This window comes from Diorhabda carinulata, chromosome 7 (assembly GCF_026250575.1).
Source record: "Diorhabda carinulata isolate Delta chromosome 7, icDioCari1.1, whole genome shotgun sequence".
NCBI classification, from domain to species: Eukaryota; Metazoa; Arthropoda; class Insecta; order Coleoptera; family Chrysomelidae; genus Diorhabda; species Diorhabda carinulata.
Genome location: NC_079466.1, coordinates 12,454,704 through 12,466,815, shown reverse-complemented (window position 1 = coordinate 12,466,815; position 12,112 = coordinate 12,454,704). Strand labels below are relative to the sequence as shown.

The window sequence follows — 12,112 nt, the reverse complement described above, 5'->3', positions numbered from 1 at the left end:
TTCTTCTAAATATAGTTAAAACGCCTATACAAATCATCCAGACACAAAGTTGTTTATAATTTCGAACGAAATTCATCACATAGATTGGTATAACAATTTTAAATGTTTCCATGTCTAAAGTCGAAATGTTACATTTGGCAATGTTGCAAATTAATTAATACGATATAAATATGCTGCGCGCCATCTATGTTTGTTCTACAAATTGAATTTTTAATTATAACGAAACAAATAAATCGATCGGTCATGAAGTTACCTATTTTTTTATATATTTACAGATTTCTGGAAATGCGGCTTTTCGAGTAAATATTTGAAAAAATGTTGTTTATTTGTTGTTTAATAATAATTTACTAAACAAAAGTAGGAAGATTTTGACATTGGAATTGATGATATCATACGAGGGTATGTCAAATTTGACATTGCCATTATAAAATTTGACATTTTTAATTGCGAACGTACTAATTCAAGTGGTATGCGATTTGTTTACAGATTCGTGAATTTAGATAAGTGATTTGTGGTATAGTAAAATAAAAAAATTATATTTAAAACACAGTAAAATTCTCATAATTCGTATAGTCGGTTATAAATTCGTCATTTTGACATTTTAATGGGAAAAAATTCACGGCGTCAACACCTCCGATTAGGAAGATCCAAAAATTTATATGCGTATGCGTTAAAACTATAAATTATTGTTGAAATATATTTGATAGATATTCATCCGTGGATTGTCAGTATTTTGATTAAACCGAGCTCGGAGACGGTTAATTCAGGGCTATAAAACGTAGAGAAAGTCTATTCAATACAGAATTTAACTTGTTCAAGAGATAACTCCCGAAAAACGTTTAATATGGTGTTAAATCGTAATTTTTTTTAAATAGTTAATTGATACAATTGAACTGGGACAAAACAAACCCAGCGCCCAGTCAAGCATTCTGAAAAAAAAATGTAATTATTCAATGAAAATAATTACAATTTATGATAATTTTTTTCTTAGAATGTTTCGTTATGGCGAACGGTATACATAAATTTAATTTAAAACATTGAACGATTGTAAAATTATTGAATTATTAACTATGAGACATGAGCCCAAGTCATGGAACACCCTGTATATACGTACCGTTTTACAAACTGGTTTTGTGTTGTTCGAAATATTGAGAAGTTTCGTTAATGTTAAATCAGTTTTTTTACTTGCCTTCGGTTATATGAAAACTCATCCAGAAAATTATCCCTCGGATAATAGCTGACCAATCCATCTTTGAATTCGAACCTCGGTGGCTTTAACAACACCCCCAACACATTTTGGTTTATACACAAAACGACGTGCACTTCATTTATTTAAAACTTTTTTTGTTATAATTAATTTAATCGAGAGGTTTATTTGTTTTCAAGCTTCATTTGTTTGTTTTAGTATCCAGATCTGAAAGAAACAAAGAAAAAATTATAGTCCATTGAACAGTCGACGATTAAGCTTTTTTTCACGTTTCATAGGTGGCGTTATTGACAAACTATAATGGCGGTGTGGGGGTAGTTTAAACTTAAGTTTTAGTGCAGGCATTCAAGTTTGAAATGTTGTCAAGCCTCCGAATTCTTTAATGTAGCTCCGATTTTCGTGAAAATTTAGAATTAAGCTCATTTTACCCTCAATATCGAGATCTATATGATCGTAAGGTGTATAAACTGTTTTTAAGAGGTGAAAACCACCCCTTATTGAACAATAACGATATTATAGTTTTTCCTCCTTTTTTTCAATTCAAGTTCAATTCGTTTATGCAGCATAAAAATTTTAACATATTGTATAATAGAAAATTTATATATTTGGAAGTATCCACCCTTAAAAATCTTTATAAACTACCGTTATCATGAAAATAATATAGGAAAATATCTTATAACGATTTAAAATGTTGCAATTTCATTTTTACTGTGAAAAATTCATTAATAATGTTTAATTGGTTATTAATTTATATTATTCAACCCTTAAAAACTACCCCTTTGCAGAGAATGAAATAAAAATAAATCTAACGACTGCCAACTTTTAGATTTTGCATTCTTTTTGGTATTTCTCATCTCTACTTGAAGTAATTTTTAATTGTCTATACCCTGTCAACCCTTAAGAACCACCCCTTTGATAAAAAATAAAAAGAAAATTTTTTTATGACTGTTAATATTTTGATTTTGAATTCTTTCGGTATTCGAGTATATTTTCCAAATGCAACGTGATTTTTCATTCTCTACACCCCGACATCCCTTAAAAACCACCCCTTTATCAAGATTATATCATCAGATCATCTCTTGATACTCACGAATCTACCTACAGGCAAATTAGCATCAACAGAAAAAATCTGTGCATCAAAATTTGAAACTTATTCATTTCATATAATTCACAAAAAAAATTTGAAATTCTTATTTTTTTTGTAACTCCATTGATTTTAAAGCTATAACATCCTACAAAAAACCATTTTGAAGGTAATTTTTAGGGCTTGAAAACCTCCACATTTTATTAATAAAGGGCCAAAGGGCTGTGGATAATCCTCGTGACATATTAATTTGGTTATAACTCCGTCAATTTTTATGCTACAAAAAAAAATAAAAAAAGAAAAATGCTTTAATTTGACTTTTTACTTGTTTTTGTATCTCTTATAGTTGTAGAAAAAAAAAGGAAAAAAATTTTATTTTTTTAAAAATCAGAAAAAAAAATATTTAATGCTCATTTTCTTCAAAATTATGCGTTTCTAATCAGCCAAACTTTCAGATTTTGTAAATAACATCCAAATAAAGTATTTGGAACAAGGAATAAGTTTAATTTTGATTTTCATTGATAGGGCATTAGTTTCAATGCAATTATTTTTAACTTCAACTATTTTATAACTTAATATAAAAACTTTATATAAAATTTCAAATAAATCGGTGCTGCATTAAATTCGGGTAAATGCTTGAATACCTGGCCTATTTACCATGAAGAAGGATGCGAAACTTCTTGAAACTCCGAAAAAACAAAAAATTATTCATTTCAGACTAAAATGTACCACATTTTTAAAATTTATCATAGTTCTATTAAAAATATAATCGTTTTTCTTATTTTTCTTATTAAATTCACTTCCCAACTCCCCCCTATGTGTTTCCTTTTCTATCCAAGTGTACATATAGTATTTATTTTCTAGATATGTTTGTTTTTTCGTATTTTTTCATAAGAATAAGAAAAAAAACTCATATCAATTGCAAGATCGTTTAAATAAAAAAAACAAATATCAGAAATATTTTTGACAACTGACAGAAAAATGTTTTGGTTTAAACTAGAGTTCCAATCACAGTCAAACTTCAGTTCAATCTCGAGTTTTACCCTAGGTTGTAAAATTAACGTTTAAAGTCCACCCTGCGCGAAAATCGACTTTAGAACTGCAAGCAGGTTCTTTTAGGGGATGAACATTTTTATGAAAAACTTGTATCTCACAAATCATTGGGGTGATTAATTCGAGTACATCAAATGTTTTTTGAGGTTAAGTGTATTTTAATGACATCTACAAACTTAATAGGGTTTGAATTATCGCCTTTTAAGCTAAAAAACTTGAAATTGATGACATTTTTGTGGACAATTCAAGAGCCCTTTCAAAAAAGCCCGGGTAGAAAAATTTTGCATAAATATTGATCGTTTTTAGGTATTCCAGCAATAAAAAACACAAAAATGTATTAATTTTTTAACGTAATTTCCTTTCAGCTTCAATAAGTTCTATACCCTTTTCAATGAAAAATAATCTATTGGGGCTGAATCTGGTGAATAGGATGATGCATGAGGTAGCAACTCAAACTTTGAGTCATTAATTTTGGACTTCAAGTCGACGATCATCCAGTACTTCCTAGTGGATTTTCTTCGACATTTCTGAAGTCGTCATCTCAGTTACTTTTGGGATCGTCCTCGTATGAGAATGGAAATAAATATCAAGAAATGCAAAAATGTGGTAAAACACCAAAAAAGAGAATTGGAACCAATGTAGTTAGAAGATATTTGAATTGGTACCCACACCACAAAACTCAACGAAAAAAATGACAGAAGCTAAAAGATATAAGAACAGAAGAAGAGAAACGCCCAGGAAAATTTGGCTATAACAGAGAAAAAAAGAAGAAGTTTTATTTCAACAATTAGAGATACATTAAAAAAATGTACCTGATGACTGGACTATTAGTTAAATGGAAAGTTAAACGTTAGCCATTTTATAAACTGAACCGCCATTTTAAAATTACTGAAATTAAATGCGAAAATAATTCGATTAATTCAATTCGACCCCCGTTGAAATTCTACGATTGTCCCGTGTGGTATTCGCAAGGGATTTTGATGTTTGTCTCGTTGGGGGGTGAATAGGGGTAAATCGTAAATCCTGATGATACTTCGATTACCGCAAAACCAGAAATATGACCGTCCGGATACGTCCATGTGGATAATAATGCGACGATGTACGTCTGGGGTGACGTTTCGTTTAAAAAAAATACGATTTCACCTGAAAATAATATAAATTGTGGTTAGGGAAGTTGAGGGATAATTTTTATTGATATATCTTTGTAAATACCAAATTAAGATTCATTTAAGCACGCTGTATATATTGAGAAAATATTTGTTTATGTTTCTAAATCTTGATTTTAGGTCTCTTCTATTTGAAAATTAGTTTTTTTAAAAGTGAAAACTTCAATTTTTATCTATCTTTCAAAAATTGTTTAAAAAAACTAATTTTGAAACAGCAGACACCAAAATCAAGAAGATTTAGAAACGTATCGAAAGGTCTAAGAAATAAGAAATTAAAGAAAAAATATTTGGTTGTAATTATTATAATTTTGACAGAACATCCAAAAACCAAGTTCGCAGAATGTCATTAAAACGTAGTTCAGGGTCGCGGAATCTCTTTAAAACGTAATACAAGATCGCGGAAAGTCTTTAAAACGTAGTCCAAGGTAGCGGAATGTCTTAAGAACGTAGTCCAAGGTCGCGGAAAGTTTTTAAAGCGTAGTCCACGGTAGCGGAATGTCGTTATAACGTAATTCAAGGTCACGGAAAGTCTTTAAAGCGTAGTCCAGGGTAGCGGAATGTCTTTAGAACGTCGTTCAATATCGCGGAATGTCTTTAAAACGTAGTCCAAGGTTGCGGAAAGTCTTTAAAACGTAGTCCAAGGTAGTGGAATGTCTTTAGAACGTAGTCCAAGGTCGCGGATGTCTTAAGAACTTAGTCCAAGGTCACGAAATGTCTTTATAACGTAGTTCAAGGTCGCGGATGTCTTTAGAACTTAGTCCAAGGTCGCGGAATGTCTTTAGAACGTAGTCCAATATCGCGAAATGTCTTTAAAACGTGGTCCAAGGTCGCGGAAAGTCTTTAAAACGTAGTCCAAGGTAGCGGAATGTCTTTAGAACGAAGTTCAAGGTCGCGGAATGTCTTTAGAACGTAGTCCAATATCGCGAAATGTCTTTAAAACGTGGTCCAAGGTCGCGGAAAGTCTTTAAAACGTAGTCCAAGGTAGCGGAATGTCTTTAGAACGAAGTTCAATATCGCGGAATGTCTTGATTACGTGATACAAAGTCGCGGAATGTCTTTAGAACGTAGTCCAATATCGCATAATGTTTGAAGAACGTAGTCCAAGGTAAAGGATGTCTTTACAACGTAGTCCAAGGTCGCGGAATCTCTTTAGAACGTAATACAGAGTCGCAGAATTTCTTTAGAACGTAACTCAAGGTCGCGGATATCTTTAGAACTTAGTTCAAGATCGCGGATGTCTTTAGAACTTAGTCCAAGGTCGCGGAATGTTTTAGAACGTAATCCAATATCGCGGAATGTATTTAGAACGTAATTCAAAGTCGCGGATTTCTTTAAAACGTAGTCCAAGGTCGTGGATGTCTTTAGAACTTAGTTCAAGGTCGCGGAATGTCTTTAGAACGTAATGCAAAGTCGCAGAATGTCTTTACAACGTAGTCCAAGGTCGCGGAATGTCTTTAGAACGTAGTATTGAAAAGTAAACACCTGAAACATGAATTTACAAGGCAACAATCGGACTTATTTGTATTAGAAATAAAACCAGATATATCAGAAACCAAACAATTTTCGGAAATCACAGAAAGGTAAATCCTCAAGCGAATCTAGGGAAAATCACTACTACTAGATCGAGAAAGAAGCAAAAATATCAGATGATTTTTTTATATTCAAATATGTTAATCGTCTCTTATATACTTGGTACACGTTTTAAGAAGAACCAACTAACACGAATCCAAACTAACTCTAACTCTTTCTCGAGATCTTGTACGTTTAGATCCAACGGAGCTATGCTGTTCTTAGAGATACAGCACGCGCGAATTCGTTTTGTATATATTTCTGTGTATATTGAAGTTCATTTATTGAATCTAGAAATGGGATGATGAGAGTTGTTGAAGTAAAGTAATTTTTGATTGTACCTCGTAAAAATCGGCAATATAGGACGAATCCCTATAAATATTAAATGATTAATTGTATTCTAACAACTGATAAATAGAAGTTTAATTAAATCTAGTTGTTATTGTTAGAATAGGAGACGCCCTTATAGATTTCTAGATATAATAGCAGCTGGTATTTCTTGGCTTCGTAACAAATAAAATAATTTATTGAAGATTCTGCGGTCTACAACTGAATTTGAACGATAAAAGTTTAATTAACAATCGATATTCTTTCTTGTAGTTAAGCAATAACGTTTTTTGATAAATAGTTTATTTGTAAAAACTTTTTTAGTTTTAAACAGCGAAAATATGAAACTACCCTTGTAATATATATATATATATATATATATATATATATATATATATATATATATATATATATATATATATATATATATATATATTACACTATGATAAATTGAATTGAAAACGTTCTACGTGTTAAAAAGGTCTAATTTGTAGTTAAGGTTCTACTTTTAGATATTGATTAAATCTAAAATTATTAAAAAATTCGGAAACTTTTTGATGCCCGTATCGAAGAATTCGGACCTCTTCGTCGATGTTGAATTATCGACCTCCAAGAGCTACTTTTAGTAGTCCAAATATTTCTTAGCACAAGGTGATAAGTCCGGACTGTAGGGAGGATGTTCTGGTATCTCTCATCCCCAGCTCTGATATTTAATCCAGCGTGAGATGCTGAAGGGAAAAGAGAATATAGAAAAGAGAACCCGGACGAACACCTAAGACATGGATGGATAGGAACCTCCCAGGAACTGATAGAAAGCATCCTGGAAAACTTAGAGATCATGAGATCTTAGAAATGGATAAGAAGAAGAAGATGCTGAAGATGATACTGAAGAAGATACTTGCATTTATAGTGATAAAATAGTTTTTAGAAGATCGCTATTTATGGAATGTTGAGTGCGTGAGCAGTCGGCGTACAGCACTTCCAGAATATATTACACATAATCTTACCCTTTTTCCTTCTTGAATCAATCTTTAGACGTTACCTTGTTTTAGGGATTGAATTAGTAAACCCATGATTCATCTGTAATTAAAATATCATCCCTCTTCGTCTCAGAAAACTGATATCAACTTCCAATGAGTTTTTGCTCAGTTTGGAAATCCATCGCGCCGTTTTTTTTTACGTGGACGATTGATTTTACGATAATGCTGCTAATTCTCGACGGTTTCGCGGCCATTTTTGAACGCTTAAATACTCAGGACATTACTGCCGAATCGATTTCGTAAAAGAACCAATTATATACGTTTACGTTTGTCACGTGATTTTGACGTGACAGTTTAATGCTGAGGTTATGTCTTTTTCTGTTTATTTGTTCATGGTGGTCTTTCGGCTTTGATTGTTCGTTATTTTTCAAAATAAAAACATGAAAATATTACGAAAACAAAAAGCAATACATACTCCAAATAGAATAACAAAATTTCAAGGTTAACAGCAGAAATGTCGAGTTTATGATTTGGGTTAGTAGATGTCAAACGACAAGTCGTCATAATCGCCTCAGATCAATTTTATTAGCAACCCAGTAATATGTCATTTGGAGTCACATGATCGATTTCCGATCATAGATGCATGTGTTCATTAAAAACAAACCCTTAATTTATAATATTAAACACGCTTATATATTTTTAAATATCATTTATATAAATTTTGTTATAAAACAACTATATAAAACGAAATTTAACCAATTTTCAGTTAACAGGGGATGAAAGACTTCAAATAGATGATTTCTAACCATTAAAAATAAAAAAACCTTTAATTTATAATATTAAATACGCTTATATATTTTTAAATATCATTTATATCAATTTTGTTATAAAATAAGTATATTAAATGAAATTTAACTAATTTTTAGTCACAGGGGATGGAATACTACAAGTAGATGATTTCTTACCATTAAAAATAAAAAAACCTCTAATTTATAATATTAAACACGCTTATATATTTTTCAATATCATTTATATCAATTTTGTTATAAAATAAGTATATTAAATGAAATTTAATTAATTTTTAGTCACAGGGGATGGAATACTACAAGTAGATGATTTCTAACCATTAAAAATAAAAAAACCTTTAATTTATAATATTAAATACGCTTAAATATTTTTAAATATCATTTATATCAATTTTGTTATAAAACAAGTATATTAAACGAAATTTAACTAATTTTTAGTTTACAGGGGATGGAATACTACAAGTAGATGATTTCTAACCATTAAAAATAAAAAAACCTTTAATTTATAATATTAAATACGCTTATATATTTTTAAATATCATTTATATCAATTTTGTTATAAAATAAGTATATTAAATGAAATTTAACTAATTTTTAGTCACAGGGGATGGAATACTACAAGTAGATGATTTCTTACCATTAAAAATAAAAAAACCTCTAATTTATAATATTAAACACGCTTATACATTTTTCAATATCATTTATATCAATTTTGTTATAAAATAAGTATATTAAATGAAATTTAATTAATTTTTAGTCACAGGGGATGGAATACTACAAGTAGATGATTTCTAACCATTAAAAATAAAAAAACCTTTAATTTATAATATTAAATACGCTTAAATATTTTTAAATATCATTTATATCAATTTTGTTATAAAACAAGTATATTAAACGAAATTTAACTAATTTTTAGTTTACAGGGGATGGAATACTACAAATAGATGATTTTTAGCCCTTAAAAATAAAAAAAATTTCATTTATAATATTAAACACGCTTATATATTTTTAAATATCATTTATATCAATTTTGTTATAAAATAAGTATATTAAACGAAATTTAACTAATTTTTAGTTTACAGGGGATGGATTAATACAAACAGATGATTTTTAGCCCTTGAAAATAAAAAAAAAATTTAATTTATAATATTAAACACGCTTATATATTTTTAAATGTCATTTATAACAATTTTGTTGTAAAAAAGTATAGTAAACGAAATTTAACCAATTTTCAGTTAACAGGGGATGAAAGACTTCAAATAGATGATTTCTAGCCCTTAAAAATAAAGAAAAAACTTTAATTTATAATATTAAACACGCTTATATATTTTTAAATATCATTTTTATCAATTTTGTTATAAAATAAGTATATTAAATGTAATTTAACTAATTTTTAGTTTACAGGGGATAGAATACTACAAGTAGATGATTTCTAACCATTAAAAATAAAAAAAAACCTTTAATTTATAATATTAAACACGCTTATATATTTTTAAATATCATTTATATCAATTTTGTTATACAATAAGTATATTAAATGAAATTTAACTAATTTTTAGTTTACAGGGAATGAAATACTACAAATAGATGATTTCTAACCCTTAAAAATAAAAAAAACTTTAATTTATAATATTAAACACGCTTAAATATTTTTAAATATCATTTATATCCAATTTGTTTTAAAACAAGTATATTAAACGAAATTTAACCAATTTTCAGTTAACAGGTTATGAAAGACTTCAAATAGATGATTTCTAGCTCTTAAAAATAAAGAAAAAACTTTAATTTATAATATTAAACACGCTTATATATTTTTAAATATCATTTATATCAATTTTGTTATAAAATAAGAATATTGAACGTAATTTAACTAATTTTTAGTTTACAGGGAATGAAATACTATAAGTAGATGATTTCTAACCATTAAAAATAAAAAAAACCTTTAATTTATAATATTAAACACGCTTACATATTTTTAAAAATCATTTATATCAATTTTGCTATAAAATAAGAATATTGAACGTAATTCAACTAATTTTTAGTTTACAGGGAATGAAATACTACAAGTAGATGATTTCTAACCATTAAAAATAAAAAAAAACCTTTAATTTATAATATTAAACACGTTTATATATTTTTAAATATCATTTATATCAATTTTGTTATAAAATAAGAATATTGAACGTAATTTAACTAATTTTTAGTTTACAGGGAATGAAATACTACAAGTAGATGATTTCTAACCATTAAAAATAAAAAAAACCTTTAATTTATAATATTAAACACGCTTATATATTTTTAAATATCATTTATATCAATTTTGTTATACAATAAGTATATTAAATGAAATTTAACTAATTTTTAGTTTACAGGGAATGAAATACTACAAATAGATGATTTCTAACCCTTAAAAATAAAAAAAACTTTAATTTATAATATTAAACACGCTTAAATATTTTTAAATATCATTTATATCCAATTTGTTTTAAAACAAGTATATTAAACGAAATTTAACCAATTTTCAGTTAACAGGTTATGAAAGACTTCAAATAGATGATTTCTAGCTCTTAAAAATAAAGAAAAAACTTTAATTTATAATATTAAACACGCTTATATATTTTTAAATATCATTTATATCAATTTTGTTATAAAATAAGAATATTGAACGTAATTTAACTAATTTTTAGTTTACAGGGAATGAAATACTATAAGTAGATGATTTCTAACCATTAAAAATAAAAAAAACCTTTAATTTATAATATTAAACACGCTTACATATTTTTAAAAATCATTTATATCAATTTTGCTATAAAATAAGAATATTGAACGTAATTCAACTAATTTTTAGTTTACAGGGAATGAAATACTACAAGTAGATGATTTCTAACCATTAAAAATAAAAAAAAACCTTTAATTTATAATATTAAACACGTTTATATATTTTTAAATATCATTTATATCAATTTTGTTATAAAATAAGAATATTGAACGTAATTTAACTAATTTTTAGTTTACAGGGAATGAAATACTACAAGTAGATGATTTCTAACCATTAAAAATAAAAAAAACCTTTAATTTATAATATTAAACACGCTTATATATTTTTAAATATCATTTATATCAATTTTGTTGTAAAATAAGTATATTAAACGTAATTTAACTAATTTTTAGTTTACAGGGAATGAAATACTACAAGTAAATGATGTCTAACCCTTAAAAATAAAAAAACCTTCAATTTATAATATTACACACGCTTATATATTTTTAAATATTATTCATATCAATTTAGACGAAATTTAACTAATTTTTCTATAGTTTAATTTCGAGTGATATTCCCAATCCCTTATTTATCGAGTAAATCAATCCCGGGTCGAACCCACTATAACCTAAAACTAGTAACAACCCTCACCGTTCATGACGAATTTTCTCTTCAACAATTTACGTAAAATATTAACGAATATCACTTATATTTAGTATCACTAAACGTCAAATTAATACACAAACTGTCAAAAATTATACGAAATTTTATTGACGCGTATCGCGGATCCGCTCCGATTCGTTGTTGACGGGGCACTGAGCATGGATGGAATAGCACCCTCTACCGTCCGCGAATGATCTAATCCCCCACCATTTCCCAGGGAAGGACTGCTGCGGAAAAACGGACTCTTCCTCATAAAAATCTGATGCTGCGAGAATAATTACTATTAAATTCGGATTAATAATGTACCAGATGTTTCAGATAATAGATTTTGTAGTAATTCGACGTCTGGTTGTTTTCGTATTTAAGAAAAAAATGTTCAAAGACGAAAATTTTTTGAGCATATGGATTCCTGAATAAAATGCCGTATGGAACCTAGATATAACCTTAAAATCCCAGCTAGACTAACAAATGAAGGGATATTTATGAAAAACTACTTGCT

At 28.0% G+C, this 12,112-nt stretch overlaps 1 protein-coding gene across 1 annotated transcript in view; it reads right to left on the bottom strand.

Annotated features, from left to right (window-relative positions):
• The window catches only part of LOC130896375 (roundabout homolog 1-like), an 84,521-nt gene extending 72,754 nt beyond the window's left edge, over positions 1-11,767 (bottom strand). Inside the window, exons 1-2 of the mRNA XM_057804404.1 lie at positions 11,602-11,767; positions 1,190-1,414 (exon numbers count right to left, since the gene is read on the bottom strand). Of these exons, the coding sequence (XP_057660387.1) occupies positions 1,190-1,250 (61 nt within the window). The 5' untranslated portion in view covers positions 1,251-1,414; positions 11,602-11,767. The remainder of the gene's footprint in view (positions 1-1,189; positions 1,415-11,601) is intronic.
• Between the last annotated feature and the right edge of the window lie 345 nt (positions 11,768-12,112).